This window comes from Carya illinoinensis, chromosome 7 (assembly GCF_018687715.1).
Source record: "Carya illinoinensis cultivar Pawnee chromosome 7, C.illinoinensisPawnee_v1, whole genome shotgun sequence".
Taxonomy (NCBI): Eukaryota; Viridiplantae; Streptophyta; class Magnoliopsida; order Fagales; family Juglandaceae; genus Carya; species Carya illinoinensis.
In genome coordinates this window covers 4,187,215-4,212,624 of record NC_056758.1, presented here as the reverse complement: position 1 = coordinate 4,212,624, position 25,410 = coordinate 4,187,215, and the positions used below count along the sequence as shown (strand labels likewise).

The window sequence follows — 25,410 nt, the reverse complement described above, 5'->3', positions numbered from 1 at the left end:
ACACATACATTCAAGTGCTTTGAAGAGGAGTCTTCTCTCTCTCTCTTTTCTCTCGGAAGGGGAGTGAGGTGAAGTGGGGTCTACGAATATTCTAACAGAATTAGGAGGTGGCAGAGTAGTGGGGAAAGAGCGTAATGATTTTTTGAGGGAAAAGTGAAGGTGGTGGCACGGTGGTGAAGTAGTGGAGCAGAGGAGGCACGGCTGTTTCAAGAGCAGCACGAGAAGAGATTCAGAGATGAATGAACTGGAGAAGAGATGGAAGTGCCTGAAGGTAACAGAGGAAAGAGGTTCAAAGTATTGATATGGAGGATGAATTATCGGATGAACTGAAATATAAGGGAGATTGTAGTGTGGTAGGGAAGATATGGGTTGAGAGAAGTATCCATAAAATGGTAATAGAGAACACAATGGCAAATGTTTGGAGGATCAGTCGCAAGGCTCACTTCCAGGAGGTGGGACCAAATACCTTTGTGATAACCTTTGCAAATCAAGTTGATAAGCAGCGTATACTAGATGGAAGGCCATGGTTGTTTGACAACCAGATATTTGCAATAATGCTGTTGGATGAGTTCACTCCACCACAACAGATGGATTTCAGAAAAGAAAGAATGTGGGTTCAATTACACGATTTATCAATAGCGTGTATGAACAAGGTGAGAGGGGAGAAGCTGGGAGGGACCATTGGAAGGGTTATGGATGTGGAGACACAGGATGATGGCAGTGGTTGGGGGCCTTTTCTGAGGATTCTAACAGAGATAGATCTGAGCAAGCCATTGGCAAGGGGGAGGACCATAAACATCAAGGTAAGGATTATTGGATTCCTGTGAAATATGAGAAACTTCCACACTTTTGTTTTAAATGTGGATGTATTATCCATGGAGAATCTGGTTGTTTGGGGACTAAAGAGGGGGAGGTTCAGTTTGGTGTGTGGATGAGGGAAGGGGTGAGAGCAAAAATCTATAAGAAATGGGAAAATAACAATGAGAGGAGGGAACAAAGAAGTATAACAAAAGGAGCAGCCAGTGTAGGGGGGATGGAGAAAGAAACAGAAGTTGATGAGGAGAATGGGAGTGAAAGAGAGTTAGTGCAGGTGCTGAAGGAGGGTCTGAGTAGGGAAGATGTGGTAGAAGGACAGGGAGTGAAAAAATTGGTTTCAGAAGTAACAGATGGAGTAAAAGAGAGTGAGATCAATAGAGGAAGCAGTAAGAATAAGAAGGAAGGAGAAGAGGTAGTGGAGGGGAGGGGAATGGTGACTGATGGGGAAGGTGGAAATAGTTTGGTGTTAAGAGACAAAGTGTTAATAAAAGGGGCGTGGAAGAGAAGAGCAAGGGAGCAAGGGGAGAGGGTTAATCATAAAAGTGTGTCAAGTTTATCAAAAATAATGTTTAAAAATATGAGTGGAGGAAAGGGAGAGGAGAGGGAGGGGGAAAAGGCAAAAGTTAATGGGTGTGAGGAAAAAGAGACAGTTCAATATGAGGTGGAGGCTGTTGAACAGTCCCACCTATCATTATGAAAATATTAAGTTGGAACTGTCGAGGATTTGGCAACCCTCGGACAGTTCAAGACTTTTGTCAGATGGTAAGGGAAAAGAGGCCAAATGTCCTGTTCTTGATGGAGACAAAGCTGAGAAGTGGGAGAGGAGATAGGATAAGAAGAAGGGTGAAATGTGAGGATGTTTTGTGGTGGAACCAGAGGGTAGAAAAGGGGGCTTAATGCTTCTTTGGGATCAGTCGATGAATGTAGAAATTATGAACTGTTCTAATGGTCATATCAATGCTTGGGTTACTAATGAAGAAGGAAGCGAGAGATGGATGTTGACTGGCTTTTATGGACAACCCAATTCGAGCCTAAGAGTTGAGTCTTGGCAACTATTGGCTTCCATGAAACCTTCAGAGAGAGTGGGCTGGTGTGTGATGGGGGATTTTAATGAGGTGTTGACACATGATGAGAAAAGTAGGGGTAAACAAAGCCAAGAGAAACAGATGGTGAGGTTCAGAGAAGCATTAGAAGATGGAGGACTTTTTGATCTGGGGTGGAGAGATGACAATTACACTTGGAGTAACAATCATGGGGATGACACATTAACAAAAGAGAGGCTGGATAGAGCAGTTGCTAACTTGAGATGGAAAGAGATGTTCAAAGAAGCATGGGTAGAGGTGTTAGTAGCAAGATGTTCAGACCACAGATCACTTTTGTTAAGCATGAACCAAGAACCTGCAAAAGTATGGAGGGGGAAGAGACTGTTCAGGTATGAGGCAAAATGGTCCCTTATGGATGATTGTGAGGAAGTTATAAAGAGAGCTTGGCAAGTGAGGGCAACAAAGAGAGCATCTGGTAGGGGTTTGCAAAGCTTGCTAGAGAATAGTAAGGGTGCACTAATGCAGTGGAGCAAAAGGATTGAACATGACAGAAGGAGAGACCTGAAGGAAAAAACAGAATTGCTTAAAAAACTACAAGGAAATGAAGGTTGGCATAACAGTGAGGAGATCAAGAAAGTTCAAAATGAGATAGGGGTCTGCCTAGAGATGGAGGACTTGAAGTGGAGCCAAAGAGCTAAGGTGGATTAGTATAAACTAGGGGATCGCAATACTCAGTTCTTTCATAGTTGTGTCAATCAAAGGAGGAAAAAGAACAACAATAATCAAATTTATGATGGTCAAAATGTGAGGTATACCAGTCAAACTCAAATAGAGATGGTGTTTAATAGCTACTTTCAGAACTTGTTTACTTCAACTTTGCCAAGTTCTGAGGATATTGATGAGTGTCTAAGGGGGGTTGAACCCTGTGTGACAGCTGAGATGAATGTTTCTTTAACAAAGCAATTTACTAGAACGGAGGTTGAGGCAGCTATAAAACAAATGGCTCTACTGAAATCCCCTGGACCAAATGGGTTTGGGGCCTCTTTTTTCCAGAAGCACTGGCATGTGGTAGGTGATGAAGTGAGCAAAACAGTTCTTGAATGGCTGAATAGTAATTCCTTGACCCCTTCTATGAACCATACTTACATAGTTCTTATACCAAAAGTGAAAGAACCAAAAGTGGCCAGTGATTACAGGCACATTAGCCTTTGTAATGTAATTTACAAGATTATGTCTAAAGTGTTGGCTAACAGGCTGAAAAAATTTCTGAATGATGTAGTCTCACCAAACCAAAGTGCTTTCATACCGAGGAGGTTAATAACAGATAACATAATGGTAGCATATGAAGTGCTCCATACAATGAAAGCAAGAAAGAAAGGAAAAGTGGGGAGTATGGCCATAAAGCTGGACATGTCCAAAGATTATGAGAGAATTGAGTAGGGTTATCTGGATGCTGTCATGGGAAAGTTGGGATTTTGCAGAAAGTGGATTGACTTAATCATGAGAAGTGTCTCAACAGTGAGCTACTCAGTTTTAATTAATGGGAAGCCTGGGTCAAATTTCTATCCTAGAAGGGGGATTGAGGTAGGGGACACGTTGTCCCCATATTTGTTCATCCTATGTGCTGAGGGTCTTAGTTCAGTACTGAACCAGTCAGATAGAAGGGGTTGTACGAGAGGAGTAACTGTAGCCAGAAATGGAACTAGAGTGAATCATTTGCTTTTTGCAGATGATTGCATTCTGTTTGTAAGAGCTAAAGCAGAAGAATGGGTGAAAATTCAAGAGTTGCTTTTGAAATATGAAAAGGATTCAAGCCAATTCCTTAATAAGGAAAAGACAGCAGTGTTCTCCAATACAAATGCAAGATTAGAAGAAAAAAAGAAGATAATGGAGCTAGGTGAAATGTAATGAGAGGGAGCTATGAGAAGTATTTGGGGTTGCTGCCAGTGGTTGAGAAATCGAAGAACAATACTTTCAGGAGTATCAAAGAAAGGGTGTGGAAAAAAATAAATAACTAGAAAAACTCATTTCTATCCTTAGCTGGGAAGGAGGTTTTGATAAAGGCTGTCTTGCAATCAATTCCAACATACACTATGAGTGTGTTTAAAATTCCAAAAAACCTGTGCAAAGAGCTAAACTTATTAATGGCAAAGTTTTGGTGGGGAAATTCAACAAAGAACAGTGGTATACATTGGTGCAGTTGGGAAAAACTTGGTAGACCAAAGGGGAGAGGAGGGCTAGGCTTTCAATACTTAGAGAGTTTCAATTCGGCACTGCTAGCCAAACAAGGCTGGAGGTTCTTACAGAATCCAAGGAGTCTGGTGCCAAAAATCTTCAAGGAAAAGTATTATAGATCATGTTCCTTACTTGAGGCTAAGTTAGGCCACAGACCATCTTATATTTGGAGAAGTGTATGGGGAGCACTAGAGTTGCTGCAGGAAGGACTGAGGTGGAGGGTTGGGAATGGCAGGAGCATAAGAATATGGAGGCATAAGTGGCTACCAACACCATCATCATTCTGTGTACAAGCTCCCATTTCTGCACTAGATGCAAGAGCAAGAGTCAGTGAACTGATTTCTAATGGTGAATGGGATGTAGAGCTGATTAAAAGTATTTTCAGACAAGAGGAGGTGGAGCAGATTTGTAGTATCCCAATCAGTAAGTCGAATGCTGATGATAGATTGATATGGGGGTGCACAAAAACTAGACTTTTCATTGTTAAAAGTGCTTACCAACTGGATATGAGCAGAAAGGAAGCAGTAAAGGGTGAAAACTCAGAGAGAATAGAAGGGGATAAGAGATGGTAGAGTATATGAGACCTGAACATTCAAGGAAAAGTAAAGCTATTCATGTGGAGAGCAGTGAAAGATCTATTAGCAACAAGGAGCAATCTGGTCATGTGAAGGATAACTGACAATTCAAAGTGCCCTATTTGCAAGGTTGATGAGGAAACAGTGAGTCATGCACTTTGGTCATGTCCAGCAGCAGCTGATGTTTGGGTTGAATCAATAAAGGTGACACAAAAATGGAAATCTGATGAAACTAACCTTTTAGTATTTTGGGAGAAAATGATGGAAAGGGCTAGCAGAGAAGAGCTAGAAGAGATTGTAATGGTGATGAGAAGTATATGGGTGAGAAGGAATGAGTTTATTTTTGAAGGCAGATTTACAAGGCCAAGCCAAATATTAAAAGGAGCCGGAGAGGACTTAAGATTTTTTCAACAGAGTGAGTTTAATGTAAGGCTAGAGGGATGTGAGGTGGAGCAGACCAAAAGAGCTATCTGTCAAGGCAAATTGGGATGCGGCTATTGATAAAAAAGAAAGAAAGGTGGGCATTGGGGTGGTTATCAGTGATGAGGAAGGGGAGATCTTGGTAGCAGCTGGAGAACATATGAGGTATGCGATAGATGCTGTAATAGCTGAGAGTTTTGCTTTAAGGAAGGCTATGGAAGTGTGTCGTGATTTCAATTTTAACAATGTATTGTTTGAAGGTGATGCACAAAACATAGTGAATGCTGTCAATGCAGAGACAAAGGATATGACCAGGTATGGTAGTGTCATTGAAGATGTGAAGTGTCTATTAAAGGGCAGAGAAAAGTGGAGTGTGAGATTCATATACAGAGAGGCAAACAAGGCTTCACATGTATTAGCTAGAGAGGCATTACAATTTCAATCTAAGATTGTTTGGATAGAGGATGCTCCAGATTGTATAAGGAGTATCATAGTTAAGGAAAAGTCTTGTAGTGAAAATATAGTTCAATGAATGAATACAGAGGTATTGATTTCAACAAAAAAAAAAAAGTACTTTAAATGTTGGTTTAGCAAAAATGTCAGGTCTTTATAGTGAAAAGGAGTAGTTGCCAAATGTGGGGACAACAAATTTATACTGCGCAAACAACAATCTGTTGTCGAAAGCATTATGTCATCCAGCTCCACCATTCAAACCAACCATAATTGTGTAATTCAATGGCTCTTATGTGCTTTCTAGTTTCTAACTTCCTTGCACTTCCAACATGCAAGCGAGACTGATACTCACAAAATAATTTTATAATCTATCATATCAATCGAGTTTATATTTATAAAATTATTTCCAAATAAGACTTCGGTGCATACCCACTTTGTCAATGGACAGCTTTGCTGTCTTTTGCTGTCCAAAATCCTCTTTCCTTAATTTACATAATTTCCAGGGTCAATTTTGTAGGCTTGCACAGTTACCAAAATCCTCTTTCCTTAATTTACATAATTTCTAGGGTCAACTTTATAGGCTTCTAGGTTAGCTAGATTGCGGAAATTACTAGGCAATGAAATGCTTCATCTTTCTTAGAAATCACAAAAGTGTATAACTCTCCTGTAAAGTTTATATATAATACGAAGATCACTCAAAGGCAAAGGGAATTTGGCCATTCTAACTTATTTTGACATGGTATTTAGAGCCGCTTGAATTTTTTTTTCTCTCGATTTTGGTTGTCACCCGTGTGATTTATTTTTTTTCTCCTCTCGGTTTCGTGTGTTGGCATCTTCTGGATTATTCTTGGCAACCCAACGTGATCTCATTGTTATTTCATGCGAAAGCTTTCTTGTTTTTCTGTCTCATTTTTCTGGGTTGGAGTTATCGGCACTGTCTATTCCAGATTTGAGTTTTCGGCAACCTCTGTTCAGGTCTCAGCAGGAGTTCTCTTCTGGGTGGCTGCCGGCAATTTCTGAGGCTGTTGGCAACTTCTCTAAGTGGTGGTGTGGCTGTCAGCACCCTCTGTGAACATCGGCAGTGGTTGTGCTACCGTTGGGTCTCTCTATCTCTCTCGGTGCTCCTAGTTGTAGTCAGGTCTCTCTCTCTCGGTGCCGATAGAGCTTGGCTCTCCAGGTTCATTGATAATTTAGTTTTTGCCATGGGTAGTCTGGATCTTGATTTCGAGTGGGCCTTTTATTTTTGTCTAGGTCATTTAATTTTAAGTGGGCCAATTTGATTTTTTTTTTTTTTTACTTGGATTTTATTTCAAGTGGGTTATTTCATTTTGCCGTGACTTTATTTTTTGGATTGGATTTACTGGTTGTTGATTTTTTAGTCCATTTTATTTGAGGCACTTTCGGCACTTCTCTGTGGGTATCTCTTGGTTTATCTTTGATTTGCCTTGTGTCAGAATTTATTTCTTTGTGATGGACTCTGCCCCTGTATGTGTCAAGTTTATGGGCACAAACTACTCTACTTGGATTTTTCAGTTTGAACTTTTCCTCAAGGAAAAAGATCTTTAGAGTCATATTGATGCTACTGACAAATCCAAAGATCTCAAGTCTTCTCCTTCATGAGCTATACTTGATGCTCGGATTATGTCTTGGCTTCTTGATTCGGTGGACGCACATATTATTACCAACTTGTGAGCTCATCGCTCCACTCAATCCATGTGGAATTACTTGAAGAAGATTTATAGTCAAGCTAATGATGTTCATCGCTTTCAGTTAGAACATGCAATTGCCATGTTTCAACATGGTAGTCTTTCCATCCAATACTACTACTTGGCCTTTCTGATTCTTTGGCATGACTATAATGATTGGTTACAGCGGGTATTCCTGTTACCGCTCTTTCGACTATTCAGACTCTTCATGAGACTAGTCGGCATGATCAATTACTTATGAAATTATGCTTGGAATATGAATATGTTCGCTCCTCTCTACTAAACAGATCTCCTATTCCTTCTCTTGATATTTGTTTTGGTGAGTTACTTGGTGAAGAACAATGTCTTGGTACTCAAGCTATTCTTGGGCAATCTCATGGCAATTCTGAGATGGCAACTGTGGCTTATGTTGCCCAAGGACGATGATCACCTATGACTTCTAAAAATTTACAGTGTTTCTACTGCAAGGAATATGGGCATATTGCTAGTAATTGTCCTAAGAATTATTGTTCTTATTGCAAGAACAATGATCACGTTATCAAAGAAAGTCATATCCGTCCCCAGAATCGTTAGGTCCAAGCATTTCAGACTTCTATTATTGTTCCTCCCGCAGTGACTTCTTTGGCACATGAATCTTCCTCTGGTGCTTCCTTTGATCTTGCACCTCTTGCAACAAATTACTACACACCAGAAATGATGCAACAAATGCTAATTTTAGCATTATTTGCAATGGGGTTTAAAGAAATGGTGCATCTGTTGCACTATTTCTGGTGTACAGTAATTTGATGCAGGAGGTGCAAGATCAGAGGAAGCACCTGAGGAAGAGCCATGTGTTACAAAAGTCGCTACAGGAGGAACAATCATAGAAGTCTAAAATGCTTGGACCTGATGATTCTGGGGGCAAATACAACATTCTTTGATAATGTGACCATTCTTCTTACAATAAGAACAATATTTCTTAGGACAATTAGTAGCAATATGCCCATATTCCTTGTAACAGAAACGCTATAAATTTTTATACATCATAGGTATTCCTTGTTCTTGGGCAACATAAGCCACATTTGTCATCCCGGAATTGCCATGAGATTGTTCCAAAATAGCTTAAGTACTAAGATATTATTCTTCACGAAATAACTCAACAAAACAAATATCAAGAGAATGAATAGGAGATCTGTTTAGTAGAGTGGAGTGAGCAGATTCATATTCTGGTCGTAGTTTCATAAGTAATTGATCACGCCGGCTAGTCTCGTGAAGAGTTTGAATAGTCGAAAGAGCGACAATAGGAACATTCGCCATAACCAAATCAGTATAGTCATGCCAAAGAGTCAGAAAGGCCAAGTAGTAGTCTTGGATAGAAAGACTACCATGTTGAAACATGGCAATTGCATGTTCTAACTAAAAGCAACGAGCATCATTAGCTTGATGATAAACCTTCTTCAAGTAATTCCACATGAATTGAGCGAAGCAATGACCCCGCAAGTTGGTAAGAACATGTGCCTCCACTGAACCAAGAAGCCAACACATAATTCGAGTATCAAGTACAACCCATGAAGGAGAAGACTCGAGATCTTTGGATTTTTCAGTAGCAGATTTTGGAGCGACATTCGTGCCATCAATATGACCCCAAAGATCTTTTCACTTGAGGAAAAGTTCAAACTAAAAAGCCCAAGTAGAGTAGTTTGTGCCGGTAAACTTGACACACACAGGGGCAGAGTCCATCACAAAGAAATAAATTCCGACACAAGGCAAATCAAAGATAAGCCGAGAGATACCCAGCATAGGGCCAAACATGACTTGCAATACAGCAAGTCAGCCAGTTTCTTCACATCTCTTGTCATTTTCATTTGGCTACTGTCCGTAGGATCATACGCAATGTTTAGAGCATTTCTACCTATGGATTATTCTTTCCTGCAGGTAACTCTCCTCGACTTACTGCTTATAGTGACGCTGATTGGGCCAATTGTGCTAATACACATCGCTCTATTACTGGTTGGTGTGTGCTCTTAGGTGATGCATTGATCTCTTGGAAGAGTAAGAAGCAAGACAGAGTCTCTAAGTCATCTACAGAATCTGAGTATTGGGCAATGTCTCTTGCTTGTTTCGAAATTATTTGGCTTCAGGTTTGCTTGATGAGTTAGATTTTTCTGAAACCGATCCTACACCTCTAAATGTTGATAATACGAGTGTTATTCAAATCACGTCAAATTCTGTCTATCATAAGTGCAGAAAGCATATTGAAGTCGACTGTCACTCTATCCATGAAGCATTTGAAGCTTGTGTTATCACTCTTTCACATGTTTCCATTGAACTACAAATTACCGATATCTTCACCAAATCTCTCACTCGCCATCAACATTGCTTCTTAAATAGCAAATTTATGCTTGTTAATCAACCTACATCAATTTGAGAGGGGTTGTCAATGGACAACTTTGCTGTCGTTTGCTATCCAAAATCCTCTTTCCTTAATTTATGTAATTTCCATGGTAAATTTTGTAGGCTTGTATAGTTAGCTAGATTGCAAAAGTCACTAGGCAATTAAATGCTTCATCTTTCTTGGAAATCACAAAAGTGTATAACTCTCTTGCAAAGTTTATATATAATATGGAGATCACTTAAAGGCAAAGGGAATTCAGCCATTCTAACTTATTTTGACATACTTATCATATTTTGCCGTTAAATAAATTTAGTAGGTATGGTAGGGGTGATAATAAATAACACAATCTGTGAACCTAATACGAATATGACACGAAATTAGTAGATTTTGGTTTGATGTTAACAGGTTCAGGTTAAACGGGTTAACCCATTAAGACCCAATTTATTAGCGAATCAATAACGGATCAACTTGCTTCACACGAAATCAACCCATTTTGACTCGTTTAGATTTTATTCCAAAATTAGAATTTTATTATTATTAAATTATATTATTGGTATTTGTCAAGATGCTTATATTTTATTGTTGTGATTATAATTTTAGACATATGCTCATATTTGTTATTGTATTATTTGCAATAGAAAAATACTACTCTCACCACTTAAACTTACACTTAGGGGTATAATCGATCCGGTTTTGGACAAAATTTAGGACCGAAATCGTATGCACCCATTTTACATTTTTCAAAACCGATACGCACCAATTACCTTCCTAAACCGATATTCCGGTTTTACTCATTTTCGGTCCGATTTTAATGTACTATATTATATATTATATTATATAATATATAATGATATAGTATTAGTATAAATATTAATATGCACTATATAATATTAATATAACTATTAATACAATAAACAAAATGATATAAGATTTTAAAATTTAATATTATATTAATTAGTAAGTTATCATATAATACAAAACTATTTTATATATAGTTATATATTATATATAAATATTAGATACAATATAAAAAGTTAAAATATATATAAACCGGTCCGGTCTAGTTTTAGAAAAAGAAAAATCGAAACTGGACTGATTTTGATCGATTTTAAGAAAAATAAACTGATACTGGACCGAACCAAACTCGGGACCGGACCGATCCCACCGGTCCGGTCCGGTTTATTGATTTTTTTTTTTACACCCCTACTTACACTCGGTGCTACCGCTCGAATTTTTTATTTTATTTTTTAATTTTTCTTTTTACTTTATGATTAAAGAAGTATTTTTTTAATAATATTATTATTTTTTTAATTTTTTAAAAAATATTAAAAAATACATGTAAGGAAAAAGAAAAAACCTTAATTAGAACTAATGGTAAATGGAAGTGAGAAGTTGGTGTAGATCCACCATTTGCAATATTAGTTTTATTATGTATTAAAATTTAAGATATTGTAGTACAATAATTGTAGTTAGTAATAAATATAAATTTCAAATGTTAAGACAATATGATCGTGAAAAATTAAAGGTAATGATTTCTAATTTGTTTATTCAGTGTGAATTGCCATTCAAGGTTATAGAGCATCCGGCATTTGTTAAACTCTTGAGTTATTTAGAGGCTAGATACAACTTGCCATCCCGAACCGCCTTCCAAAAAGAGTGTATTGGTTTATATAAGAAGGAGAAGCAAAAGTTGAAAGTTTTGTTAAGCAATCAAAGAGTTTGTTTGACCACCGATATATGAATATCGGTGCAAAACAAGAATTATATTTGTGTCACGTGTCATTATGTTAATCAAAATTGGGTACTACACAAGAAAATCATAATATTTTTCAAGATTCCTAATCATAGAGGTGAGACCATTGCTTGGATGTTAGAGTTTTGCTTGATAGATTGGGAGATTAACTGCCTTTGTATGATCACTGTGGATAATGCCACCTCTAATGATGTCGCTATTGATCATGTGAGGAGGAGCATAAGAAATAAGGAGTTTACAATTTTGGAATGCGAGTTTATACATGTGCGATGTGCTGCACATATTTTAAACTTCATTGTATGTGATGGTTTAAAAATTATATATGATGCTATAAATAAGATTAGAGAAGCAGTAAAATTTGTGAGCTCCTCACCGGCAATGCTTGATATGTTTAAAACATGTGCGAAGGAGCTGAATATTGTGTATGGAAAAATGGTGTGTCTAGATGTTCCCACTAGATAGAACTCCACATACCTAATGCTTAGAATTGCTGAAAAATATGAAAAAACTTTTATGCGAATGGGAGTGAGAGAGTCACAACTTGCGGCGCCTCCATTTGAAGATTAGCAAAGGGCTCATGTTTTTATTAAGTTTCTAAAAGTTTTTTATGATGCCACTTTGAAAATCTCCGACTCATCTTACGTGATATCTAATTTGTTATTTCAACAAATTTCTACAATTGAGCACAATTTGAACAAAATGAGTCAGAGTGGGGATGATATGTTGAGGAGGATGGCATCTAATATGAAACTTAAGTTTGATAAATATTGGGAGGCACGAATAAGATGAACTTGATAGTTTATGTAGCTTTTATTCTTGACCCTCGATATAAGATTACAGTCTTGTCATATTGGTTAAAAAAGTGCAAAGGGGATGAATGCGGAGATAGAATTGAGGCCAATGTAAGATTGCTCATGAATCGTTTGATTGAGCAATACCACAAGTTTTATGGGCTAGATAGTGGAAGATCAAATATGGCACAAGTTTCAAGTTCCTCAAGTATTATTGGTGATGACTTGGAATATGAAGATTTTGATACATCTCTTGATCAATATCTTGAGGGGCAAAACAATTCAGTATTTAGCTCGGACTTAGAGAGATATTTGTCGGATGTGATTGAACTAAAAGTACTTGAGTTTGATATTTTGGATTGGTGGAAGAGGAACTCATTTAGATATCTCATCCTTGCAGAGATCGCACGTGATATATTGGTCATCCATATTTCGACCGTCGCATCCGAGTCCGCATTCAACACTGGTGGACGTGTAATAGACCCATACCGAAGCTCATTAGCGCCGGAGACTGTCCAAGCACTAATCTGCACGCAAAATTGGTTGAGTTGTGAACCACTTAGTTCTTGGAAGGTGGAGGAGCATGTAAAAGACGTTGACATCGGAGGTAAATGCTTTTATTTGTTAATTTTGATTTTTTATTGCTAGTTTATCCATTTAACTTAACATCTACATTTTTTTCTTCTTAAGGTAACCCTCTTCCTTCAACTTCAGCAACTTAAATTTTTGTTCTTGATGGTGCGAAATTTGGAGCTTATGACTTTGCATACACTGCATATTCAATCATGGTATGAGGCTTTACTTTGTATACTTTTTTTTCTTGCAGGATTTTAATTTATACAAGTTGACTGATCATGTATACTTTCTGTGTTTAAAGCCAAACTTTCATTGGCGGGAAACAGTTATTCGTTTTTCTTGCAGGATTTTAATTTATATAAGTTGACTGATCATGTGTACTTTTTGTGTTTAAAGCCAAACTTTCATTGGCGGGAAACAGTTATTCGTCCAAGAAGTTTTCTGTACAAAACTTCTTGTCATCTAAAGGCAGCTGGAAGGAAATTACTTCAGGTAATTCGTTCAAGAAGTTTTATGTTACACCTTGAATCAGTTCATATAATTAAAAATGTAACACCTTGAACATATTGTTATTTTCTACCTTGTTTGTCTGTTAACAGTCATCTGCTTCAGTCATCTACTTCAGTCATTGCATTCATAGGCTGTGAGTTCATAGTATGCACAGTATACCCTATTGGCATGTCAAACAGTGCAGCAAGATATTGGCCTGCAATTGATGGTGATGAATCATGATGATGTAGTGTGTAAGCCTTCACTAATAATGTTTATTGGCTTTATGCATAGCTTATATGAATTCTCCATTAGTTACGCCTATCGATATTAATACTTACTGTTGTCCAGGACTCACAGACCTTATTATACTTTAATTTAGAAAATGAACTATCAACCATAGCAATAGAGAGAAGACTTCTGAGATGCTGGCATTTTGGTCAATTTGTTATGCTAAACTTAAGGAGTATGATTTTCTACATTGGGGTTTATCTCTAATTAATTGCTATTTGCATCACACATTTTATTACCCAGAATAACTGCCTACTAAATTCCTAGGTGGAATGTAATTAACCTTTTACTTCTTGCAGGATGTTTATTAGTACATGCAAGAGGCTGAGAATCATGAAGGGTTCTAATGCTGAGGTAGAAACAATTTTTACAAATAATTAGATTCATGTGTCATCTGTATGCTTTACCTGAGTTGTTGCTGTTTTAGTTGATAAGGAAGCTAGTGAGACTTGCTACCAAAATATAAAAAATTCGTTGTCTATAATCGATGAAGTTGCATCTAAGCCCAATGGTCTTTCTGTCCTTAGCATGACATTCAAGACTTGCAAGTACGTAAAGACATTAGACATTAAAGTGCTTTTACCATCAACAAAGTGACAAGAACAATATCAGTACTAATATTAATTTTGATATTGACTCCTTTTTTATTTTATCTTTCCAGTCCCCTAAACTCAGTTGATGTGCTCACGAACTATTTAGTGTTGATGTATATCTGAAACAACTGTAGGTTAGGGATGTTATAGAGTCTAAGGTTGTGGGTGTGGAGAAGGTCTCAACTGAGGATAACCCCTCAGATATGATGACCAAGTCACTCCCAAAGTCTAAGTTCAGACACTGTCTGAACTTAATTGGCATGGAGTCTAGAGTCTGTCCCCATTAGGGGGAAAGGTGCAGGAATGAGCCAATGATGAGGATTGATATTTTTTTTTTGGCAAATAAATGTTTTGCCAAGGTGGAGATTTGTAAATGTTATGGCAATTACATTTATTATTATGCTTTATTAATCTGACCTCTCTTGTTTCTATGTGTTACGTTTGGATGGATGTAAAGAAGCTTCTGGATTAGTGAAGCCTCATGACCAGCACGTGACTGTAAGCTACTTCAAACCGAGGCCAAGTTTGAGCCGTAGGATCTGTCCACATGGAGCCATCTGTCATGCCATATAAATGCATCGTTTCAGCTGTATTCTTTAACCTAATTTCATTTTGTGTATTCGGCTGATTGAGAGAGGGGGGGTCCGAGAGAGAGTGAAGAGAAGGGGGAAACTAGGGTTCATGTTTGGGAAGAAAATCTTTGATTTTCTTCAGTGTAAATGAGTGCTCTGTAATCTGAGAACGTTTCTGAGGCTTCTCTGTGATGGATATTGATATCAATAAAGCTCTGAGGCCCATTCCTGCCGTGGACGTAGACCATTAGGGTCGAACCACGTAAATCGGTTGTGTTCTTTCTTTCTTGCTCTATTTTGCTTATTTCTTTATCTTCTTGATTATTAATCTTGTTGTATACGATTCCTGATTATTATTTGGATCTGTTTGCATATTAGGGTTTAGTCATAAATCTGTTTGGCTCGTTGGTTCTGTCTTGAATAAATCAGTATATGTTTTCAATATCATTACCTGTAGTACAGTTTGTATATGTATATGCTTAAAGGTTACTCTGAACATATCTGTATAGAGTTTTGCATTCGTGTTGAGACTTTGGTATAAACAGAGTGTTGTACTAAAGGAAAGACTCAGGCATATAACATTACAAGTGGTATCTAGAGCCTAGGTTGATGGGGACCATGAGGTTTGATATTGAAAAATTTACTGGGGAGAATGATTTCGGGCTATGGAGGATTAAGATGAGGGCATTGCTAGTCCAACATGGACTGCAAGATGCCCTCCTAGGTGAGAAAAAGAAAGGATCTTCCTCGAAAGAGGAAGATAAGGAATCTGTCCATAAGGACATTCTCCAAAAGGCACACAGTGCCTTAATCCTATCCCTTGGGGATAAGGTCCTGAGGGAAGTGGCCAGTGAGGAAACTGCTGCTGGTATATGGCTCAAATTAGAAAACTTGTATATGACTAAATCCCTAGCAAATAGACTTCATAAGAAAACCAAACTTTATACTTTTAAGATGACCCCTGGAACTTCAATAGGGCAGCACCTTGATGAGTTTAATAAAATCATCCTAGATCTAGTAAATATAGATATCAAGGTGGAGGATGAGGATCAAGCTATTCTTTTACTTAGTTCTTTGGACTCATCTTATCAAAGCATAAAGGAAACCATGATGTTTGGAAGAGACTCTCTTACACTAGATGAAGTACAATCTGTACTTCATACTAGGGAACTGCAATACATAGGGGAATCAAAACAAAATCATGGGGAAGGTTTGACTGTCAGGGGTAGAACAGAAAAAAGAGAAAAGAGGGGCAAGAATGAGGGCAAGAAGTTTAGGTCTAAGTCAAAAGGAAAACACTTTAAGTGTTTTCACTGTCATAAAGAAGGACATTTCAAGAAGAACTGTCCTGAAAGAAAGAATAATACAGAAAATAAGAATAATACAGAAAATAAGAATAAAGAGGCAGGAGATGCCTCTGTAGTATTAGAAGGATATGAAAGTGCTGAGGTACTCACTGTAAGTGAGGTTGACTCAAAAACAGAGTGGATAATGGACTCTGGCTGTTCCTTTCATATGTGTCCAATCAAAGAATGGTTTGAGACATTCTCTGAGTTAGATGGGGGGCAAGTAATTCTAGGAAACAATAAGTCCTGCAAAATCATGGGTATAGGGTCAGTGAGACTAAAAATACATGATGGTACTGAAAGGGTTTTAAGGGAGGTTAGATTTATACCTGAGTTGAAGAGAAATTTAATTTCTCTTGGCATGCTTGATTTATCAGGCCATACCTTCAAATCTGAGGCAGGGGTTCTTAGGGTTACAAGAGGGTCCTTGGTTATTATGAAAGGAGTGATTAAGAATGGTTTATACACACTATTTGGTAAAACTATAGTTGGGGAAGCATCTTCTGTACAGAATACTGTACAGAACCAATCTGTGTTGTGGCATAGGAGGCTTGGGCATGTGAGTCAGAGGGGACTTATAGAGTTGCAAAAACAAGGTTTGTTAACTGACCATAATCTAAGCAACCTACCCTTCTGTGAGGACTGCATTTATGGGAAGGCTAAAAGGGTTAGCTTTAAGCCAGCAATCCATAATACCAAACAAACCTTAGACTATGTCCACTCTGATCTATGGGGACCTGCAAGAGTAAATTCACACAATGGAGGAAGCTATTTCCTATCATTTGTGGATGATTACTCAAGAAAGGTTTGGGTTTATATACTGAAAAATAAAAGTGACACTTTTGAGAAGTTTAAAGAGTGGAAAAACCTAGTTGAAAATCAAGTAGGTAGAAAACTCAAAGTTTTAAGGACTGATAATGGTTTAGAGTTCCTGTCAAATGATTTTAACATGTATTGTAAAAAGGAAGGAATTATTAGACATAAAACAGTTAGAGAAACCGCTCAACAGAATGGACTTGCTGAAAGAATGAATAGGACTATCCTAGAAAGAGTGAGGTGTATGTTGTCAAATTCAGGGCTGCCCAAAACCTTCTGGGCAGAAGCAACAAACACAGCAGTTCATCTTATAAATAGGTGTCCTTCTTCAGCAATAGGGTTTAAAACACCTCAGGAACTATGGTCTGGAAAACCTCCCACTTATGACCACCTTAGAGTTTTTGGGTGTGTAGCTTATGCACATTCAAAAACTGACAAATTGGAACCTAGGGCACTTAAGTGTATTTTCATAGGGTATCCTGAAGGGGTTAAGGGATACAAACTATGGGTAGAAGGACCTGGTAGGTTTAGATGTATAGTGAGCCGAGATGTGACCTTTAATGAGTCACAGATGGCTCGGGTACAAGAGTCACAGTCAGTGAATAATAATGACAAGTTCCTAGAGGGATCTCAGATTGAGGTGGAGCAGGTTAATACCCAACCTGAATCTGTAACTGGTAATGACAGTGACTCTGAGGGTCAAACTTCAGAGGATACAAGTCAAGGTGGAGCTAGATCTTGGAATCTGGCTAGAGATAGACAGAGGAGGGTGATTAAACCACCTTCAAGATATGGTCAAGCTGAACTTACCATATTTGCCTTAACAGTGGCTGATGAAGTAGTGTATCAGGAACCTAGAACTTACAAAGAAGCTGTGACCAGCAAAGACTCCTCTAAATGGGTATTAGCCATGCATGAAGAAATGGAATCCCTGAATAAGAACAAAACTTGGGTTCTAGTACCAAAACCCAAAGGAGTAAAATTAGTGGGATCCAAGTGGATCTTTAAGAAAAAGGAAGGCATACCAGGGATAGAAGGGACCAGGTTTAAAGCTAGGCTTGTAGCCAAAGGCTTTACACAGAGAGAAGGGATTGATTTCAATGAAATCTTCTCTCCTGTGGTTAAACATAGCTCAATTAGGCTACTTCTTGCTTATACAGCCTTTGAAAACTTGCATCTAGAACAGTTAGATGTTAAAACTGCTTTTCTGCATTGAGAACTTGAAGAAGAAATTTATATGCAACCTCCTGAAGGTTTTACTAATGAAATTAAAAACAATCAAGTGTGTCTTCTTAAAAAATCTTTATATGGTCTTAAACAGTCACCTAGACAGTGGTATAAAAGATTTGATACACACATGATTAACAATAATTTTAAAAGAAGTTGTTATGATAGCTGTGTCTATTACAAGGAGGAAAAAGGAATATTTGTTTACCTCCTATTGTATGTTGATGACATGCTGGTGGCTTGTAAAGACACTGTTATAATTGATCAAGTTAAATGCATGCTGAAATCAGAGTTTGAAATGAAAGAATTGGGCCCTGCTAAGAAAATTTTAGGTATGGAAATTGAGAGGGACAGGAGTGCTAGACTGTTATACCTGTCTCAGAAAAATTACATCTCTAAAATTCTTAAAAGATTTGGTATGGAACTTGTTAAATCTGTTAACACACCCTTAGGTCAACACTTTAAATTATCTACAGATCAGGTCCCTAAAACAGATTCTGATATTGATTTTATGCAACAAATTCCCTATGCTAGCATGGTGGGAAGCATAATGTATGCAATGGTCTGCTCTAGACCTGATCTGACTTATGCTGTGAGTGTGGTTAGTAGGTTTATGGGGAACCCTGGTAAACCCCATTGGCAAGCTATTAAATGGGTACTAAGGTATCTAGTGGGCACTACTAACTTAGGACTCAGTTATGGAAAGGGTGTTGAGAAAGGATGTGAGTTAATTGGTTTTGTAGACTCTGATTTTGCAGGAAACATAGACTCTAGAAAATCCTTAACTGGATATGTGTTTACTGCTTTTGGAGGGGCTGTTAGTTGGAAGTCACACTTACAATCTGTTGTGGCTTTGTCCACAACAGAGGCTGAATATATAGCATTGACTGAAGCAATAAAGGAGGCCATTTGGTTAAAGGGCATTGCAAATGAGTTAAGTTTTTTTAATGGTAATATTTCTGTGCACTGTGATAATCAGAGTGCACTTCACTTAGCTAAAAATCAAGTTTTCCATGAAAGGTCTAAGCATATTGATATAAGGCTTCATTTTGTTAGGGATGTTATAGAGTCTAAGGTTGTGGGTGTGGAGAAGGTCTCAACTGAGGATAACCCCTCAGATATGATGACCAAGTCACTCCCAAAGTCTAAGTTCAGACACTGTCTGAACTTAATTGGCATGGAGTCTAGAGTCTGTCCCCATTAGGGGGAAAGGTGCAGGAATGAGCCAATGATGAGGATTGATATTTTTTTTTTGGCAAATAAATGTTTTGCCAAGGTGGAGATTTGTAAATGTTATGGCAATTACATTTATTATTATGCTTTATTAATCTGACCTCTCTTGTTTCTATGTGTTACGTTTGGATGGATGTAAAGAAGCTTCTGGATTAGTGAAGCCTCATGACCAGCACGTGACTGTAAGCTACTTCAAACCGAGGCCAAGTTTGAGCCGTAGGATCTGTCCACGTGGAGCCATCTGTCATGCCATATAAATGCATCGTTTCAGCTGTATTCTTTAACCTAATTTCATTTTGTGTATTCGGCTGATTGAGAGAGGGGGGGTCCGAGAGAGAGTGAAGAGAAGGGGGAAACTAGGGTTCATGTTTGGGAAGAAAATCTTTGATTTTCTTCAGTGTAAATGAGTGCTCTGTAATCTGAGAACGTTTCTGAGGCTTCTCTGTGATGGATATTGATATCAATAAAGCTCTGAGGCCCATTCCTGCCGTGGACGTAGACCATTAGGGTCGAACCACGTAAATCGGTTGTGTTCTTTCTTTCTTGCTCTATTTTGCTTATTTCTTTATCTTCTTGATTATTAATCTTGTTGTATACGATTCCTGATTATTATTTGGATCTGTTTGCATATTAGGGTTTAGTCATAAATCTGTTTGGCTCGTTGGTTCTGTCTTGAATAAATCAGTATATGTTTTCAATATCATTACCTGTAGTACAGTTTGTATATGTATATGCTTAAAGGTTACTCTGAACATATCTGTATAGAGTTTTGCATTCGTGTTGAGACTTTGGTATAAACAGAGTGTTGTACTAAAGGAAAGACTCAGGCATATAACATTACAAAAACAAATTGGGTAATTGAAATAAGATATCAGATTTTTTTTTTTTAAGTGCTCTATATATATATTTTTTAGAGTTTTAAAGTCTAAAAAAAAAAAAAACAGATTAGACCCGTTTATAACCCGGATATCCAGATTTTAAGGCAAAAATTGCAAAAAAAATGGGATATCCGGTTATATCCAGATTAGACCCAGTTACCTGTCCAGATTGGAATCCGAGCCAATCTGGGTGGATAACCACCCGATTTTTAAAACCCGAATCTGGATTTCGTTATGGCCGGATATCCGGATCCGGTTGAACACCCTTAATTGTAATTAGCAATAAATATAAATTTTAATTTTTATATAAAATTATGTTATTAATGTCAAATGAGATGGTTAAATGGTTTGGGTAAGATTTGAGACATTCACACGATACGACCGAAAATACCTATTTACCACCCTAGTCTGTTAGGGGCTGATGAAGGCCGGGTCGGATCTGCCATCGTCAACTGCAGAGTCTCACCATACAGTTCACTGATCTTAGGCTTCTCTCTCTTTCATAATTTCTGGTTTCTTCAGCCTGTACTTTGTTTTCAGGTTCCGGAAAAGGCTTTTGGGAATGGCAGCAATTTACAGCCTCTACATCATCAACAAGTCTGGTGGCTTGATCTTTTACAAGGTAAATCCCTTCTGTTTCTCTCTCACAAGCTAGACTTGGAGGGAGTTTCTATTAGTTTCCCGATAAAATTTTTCTTTTTTATTTTAAAATAGAAAGTGAGATTTACAGAAAGCTGATTGAACGAGGTGTTTTATTTTACTTTTGGTTGCGGAGGATTTGTTGGAAAACCAAATAAACTAAATCGAATTTTGGGATCGAGAAGACTAGCCTTTCAGTGCATAAGTTTGGACTGGAAATCTTAGATGAATTAATATATGATTTTTTACTCAGAAAGACTAGCCTTTCTGTGGAATCATTGATGATTTGCAGATCATAGGATTGTTTGTCTAGTGAACGAGCGGTAAATTATTTCCTTTCCTGGATTTCCATGGAAACCTGTTTTTATATGCAAAATCAATGGAAACCTCCATATCAGGCACTGAGTCTGTCAAACCAAAATTGTATTGTCGCCCTTTATGGGGGAATAAGGATTTTGGATCGGTGCTGATTTTTTTTTATCCTGGAAGTATTTTAATATTTCTTATAAAAAAAGAAATAAAAGAGATTTCGTTTATGGGGAATGCAGCTTATTTGACAAAATTTGTGTGCACATACTTGCGTCCATGACAATTAGGATTATGGATCTGCTGGACGGATGGACACAAATGATAGCTTACGAGTGGCAAGTTTATGGCACTCGATGCATGCAATTTCTCAGCAATTATCGCCAGTTGTTGGTTGTTCAGGGATTGAGCTTCTTGAAGCGGATACATTTGATCTCCACTGTTTCCAATCACTCACTGGTAAATTCTGATTAATGACGGATCAAACAAGTGCAATTCTTAAGTTTTTGTTTTTTTTTCAATGGGCATTAATGATATGGAAGTAAATATTGCACACAATAAGCTAGAGGTAGTTACTGGTACTCCATGTATTATTAATGTAATATGCCTCATCCAGTCACCAACTCGTGCATTTTAATGTTAAGGTTTTGTTACTATTACAATTTTATCTTGGGCTTTGCTACTTTTAAGGTTGTAATCTAGTGAATGTCAATATATGAAAATATTCAACAATATGCATTCAAGAAGCTGAGGATTTTTGTCGCAGTCTTAAACTTGCATATCTAGTAAGCTTCATATGGATGTGGACTGGTACTTTTTGTACATCTTTTTTTTATAAGTATTTCTTTTCTTTAGTTTAACTAACTGAAACTCACTTATATGAAGAAATCTTGATGATGGGACATTTTAAAATCCAATGGTACCTATTGTTGCAAGTGGACATCTCAAATGTTTATGAAGACTAAGCATGGTTGTTTGGCAAGTGGCTCCCATCCCGTATTTAAAAGTGGAGGATGTCATGCGTTTAAAAAATCACCAACAGGTAAGAATATGGCACAGAAAAAAAAAATTGAGAGAGAGTAAATTTTGAGTTATTGTTAGTAGTTTTCTTGAAAAGAACCAAGGAGATGGTTTATTTTCTAAGTGCCAAGGATAGGGGTTTTGTGGAGTTGCTAAGTCACGAATCAGTGAAAGGTTCTTGCCTCACTGCAGTTGTAACTCCTTTTACTTGGTGCCGTGCTGATGTTTGCATGGCCTCTATATGTGGAGTAGAGGATGAATAGGGTGGTTTAGTTGAAGGAATTGAAGGTGGCATCGGCAGTGAATGAGTTGGCAGGCGGGTTGGAGAGTGTGACCAACTTGGAGAAGCTAGTGAGGGGTAATAACCTTGGAAACAAGGAAACAGGTGGGCAATGAGAGAGAAGGTTTTGGCTATTAGAGATGATGCTGTTAGATTGACTTTTTTATGGGATTTTCTTAAATCCATGCATTCTTGGTACAAATTACAGGCCCAGCCATCTTCCTCGCCTTCTGGTAGACCTGCCTTTTATGCCTCTGAGATTTTTGGGGTGCATTTAATGGTTGTAGAGCTTGCAGTGATGGTTCCTGGCACTTTGGTCACATGGATCACTGTTGTGGTTTTACTGGTTTCTTTGGGAAGCCTAGACTCGTCTTTGGTTGTGGAAGCTATGATTGCTGGAGGAGATCGTCTGTTTTATGGTCAAGATTTTGTTGAAGGGAATTTTGTGGCTGCTGTTTGTGCAGTTTTGAGTTGCTTTGCATTTGTAAGGAGTAGTGTGGGTGATATATTGAATTTGTAAGATGAGCTTGTTTGATTGTGATGGGGTGGTCGGTGCCGTGGGGACTTGGAGAGATGGGAGTTTCTAAATTCAGAACGCGTGCCTGGATGGGATTTGGTAAAGTTTCGCTTGGTTTTTATTTTTGCGGAAACCTCTTTCATCCCAATTTTGCTTGGCTTCAGGATGTGGCTGAAATAGTGGAACTGCTCAGTTCTGTAAGCCCACTGCTATTTTTCTAATCCAAATTTGATTGCCAGGAAACCTGTCTTCAATAAGTCTTCCAAATATGGCTCTGTCATTATCTGGTGGTCTCTAATCCCCCAGCCATTTTTTTTTAATAAGTTCCCCCTGCCATTTGTTTTAACTGTTTTGCAGAAAACATACCCATACGTCCAAAACACAGAAATACAAAGCTTTGACTTGCTGTTTTACATTGTAGATTTCACCCATAAGATCATTTTTCACACACCGTACAACATCGTTTAAAATGGGAGGGTCCCCAGACTCCCCAGTGAGAGGGAGCCGCTCCCAATTACTTGTTTGTTAATCCCACATGAGAATTCTTAGTATATTTCAGAACAAGCGAAATTTGGGCACAGTTGTTAATTTGTTGAAGATTTATCACTTGTTTCTACGTTGGAGTGTTCTGCTTGCATTTACCCGGGGAATTTATATCTGCTCTATGGACTTCACAATACTATCACTGCCATTGTTGTTGAAATGCTCTTCGAGCGTAAGAGCATGCTTAGGTGTCACGACAGTCTAATTTTCCCTTTAGGAGTAATATTCATCTAGAGTTTCTTTTTAGCCACTATTTGATGTTATTTTCTGGAAAACGTTGACTAAAAGAGTAATTTACTTCTTGCCAGGCACAAAGTTCTTTGTGGTCTGTGAGCCTGGTACACAGCAAATGGAAGGTCTCCTGAAAGCCATCTATGAGTTGTACACGGATTATGTCTTGAAGAATCCCTTCTATGAGATGGAGATGCCTATAAGGTGTGAGCTTTTTGATATAAACCTAACACAGGCAGTACAGAAGGATCGGGTTGCCTTGTTGGGCCGATAGTCTCCTTAATTGGGACTTGTATCTGACATACTTGTTATTCGCTCTGATTTATTCTAATGTTCATTATCAATTTATCAGAGCAATCTTATTTTCTAGTTGATATGATAAGATAGCTCATTTTTTGTTAAGAGTCCAGGCTGATGTTAATTTCTGGATGATTAACCATGGTGTACTCAGTGATGGAGAGAGTGTTTCTTCTGGATGGATTATTTGGAAATCATATTGTAAAAAATGTTAAGAACTTGTATACTCGTATACTCTATCAGAGCAATCTTATGGGCTGTGCTTTGTTATTGGATTTCACATTACTGCCATTGGGTTGAGCAAGATAACAATGTAATGAAATAACAAGCTGGTAATATCAATTATCTAGTTTTCTCACGGAAGAAGTCCAATGTCCATTACAGTGTGTAGGAGAAAATGTGCAGAATCTTGTATTCCACCATAAAGCATAGTGCAAGTAAAAGATGAAAATATGATCAAATCTTTTGAAATAAAATTCTAATGTTCTGCAGCACTAAGTGTTAAAAGTGACCTCCATTTTATTTTTGTCTAAACAGGAAACCAAGCTAAACCGATGCAGGCTACTTTGATCATTCTTGGCGTTTAAATGGATCGCCAATATTTTAAAGCAATCTTGAGATCTCTGCTTCTGCCAATTTTAGGATTTTAGTTTGTTGACTAAGAATCACTTCTAGAAGTTGAATGTGTTGAAAAATACAAAAGTAGACTAAGGCTAGTTGATTTGGATTATGTCATGTGATGCTGAACAGAGGCCATGGGAATGATTCAAATTAGGATATGTTGGTCTCTTAAGTTTCTCCAAATTACTGGTTGAAGCTGTTCATTTTTTCTCGGTTATGGAGCTATTCAAAGCTATATATCACCATCAGATCTACCAGTCATTCTGTTAGGTTCTGATGTAAATGTTTATGAATTGCGTAAGTTTGGTTGCCAACTTGCCAAGCAGAACGCCTACATGGACTCTGCTTAAATTCAAACATTCAAAAACAAATATCCAAGCCCGTCGATTCGGTGACGTAGATGAAGGTGGAGGCTGAACAATTCAAACAAAATGATCCAAAGTAAATGAAGAACATTAAACAATTCAACCAGCCTAAAAAATTTTGAGTTTTGCATGGCAGGACAGAACATATGAAACATGCTAGTTGCAACATAAGATTTACATGGCAAGTTGGTTCTGGTTTCCAGGTTCAACCTCCCTAGCAATACATGCTTGAAACTCTCTGGCAGTTCTCCTTTGGTATGTTGGGTGTTGATGCAATTTTTCTACGGGATCGGAGCTTAACAATACAGTTGAATGGCCCACGATAATAGTTTGGGCGTTGATATAGTGCTTGGATGCTTATATATGAAATAAATAATAAATAAAAAGTAAGACGCAGAGATTTA

General features: G+C 37.8%; 3 protein-coding genes and 1 long non-coding RNA gene across 5 annotated transcripts; all 4 read left to right on the top strand.

Moving 5' to 3' along the window:
* Window positions 1-1,733: 1,733 nt before the first annotated feature.
* Window positions 1,734-2,567, top strand: LOC122315551. Its single transcript, XM_043131524.1, has one exon. It carries the CDS (start codon window positions 1,734-1,736, stop codon window positions 2,565-2,567), a length of 834 nt encoding a protein of 277 aa, XP_042987458.1.
* A 750-nt stretch (window positions 2,568-3,317) lies between these two features.
* Window positions 3,318-5,621, top strand: LOC122315549. The gene is made up of 4 exons (XM_043131522.1): window positions 3,318-3,763; window positions 4,060-4,662; window positions 4,765-4,990; window positions 5,106-5,621. The coding sequence occupies exons 1-4, from the start codon at window positions 3,318-3,320 to the stop codon at window positions 5,619-5,621; spliced, it is 1,791 nt and encodes a 596-aa protein (XP_042987456.1).
* A 464-nt stretch (window positions 5,622-6,085) lies between these two features.
* Window positions 6,086-9,541, top strand: LOC122315372. The gene is made up of 2 exons (XR_006244019.1): window positions 6,086-6,281; window positions 6,518-9,541. It is a non-coding gene; the product is annotated as an uncharacterized LOC122315372 (long non-coding RNA).
* An 11,004-nt stretch (window positions 9,542-20,545) lies between these two features.
* Window positions 20,546-24,300, top strand: LOC122314908 (trafficking protein particle complex subunit 4-like). Of its 2 annotated transcripts, none has more exons than XM_043130556.1 (3): window positions 20,546-20,809; window positions 21,375-21,591; window positions 23,801-24,300. In XM_043130556.1, exons 2-3 carry the CDS (start codon window positions 21,444-21,446, stop codon window positions 23,995-23,997), a joined length of 345 nt encoding a protein of 114 aa, XP_042986490.1. In that variant the 5' UTR covers window positions 20,546-20,809; window positions 21,375-21,443; the 3' UTR covers window positions 23,998-24,300. The 2 variants fall into 2 exon arrangements, with proteins under 2 accessions (XP_042986490.1, XP_042986489.1); XM_043130555.1 differs by having other exon boundaries at window positions 20,551-20,809; window positions 21,423-21,591.
* The last annotated feature ends 1,110 nt before the right edge of the window (window positions 24,301-25,410 follow it).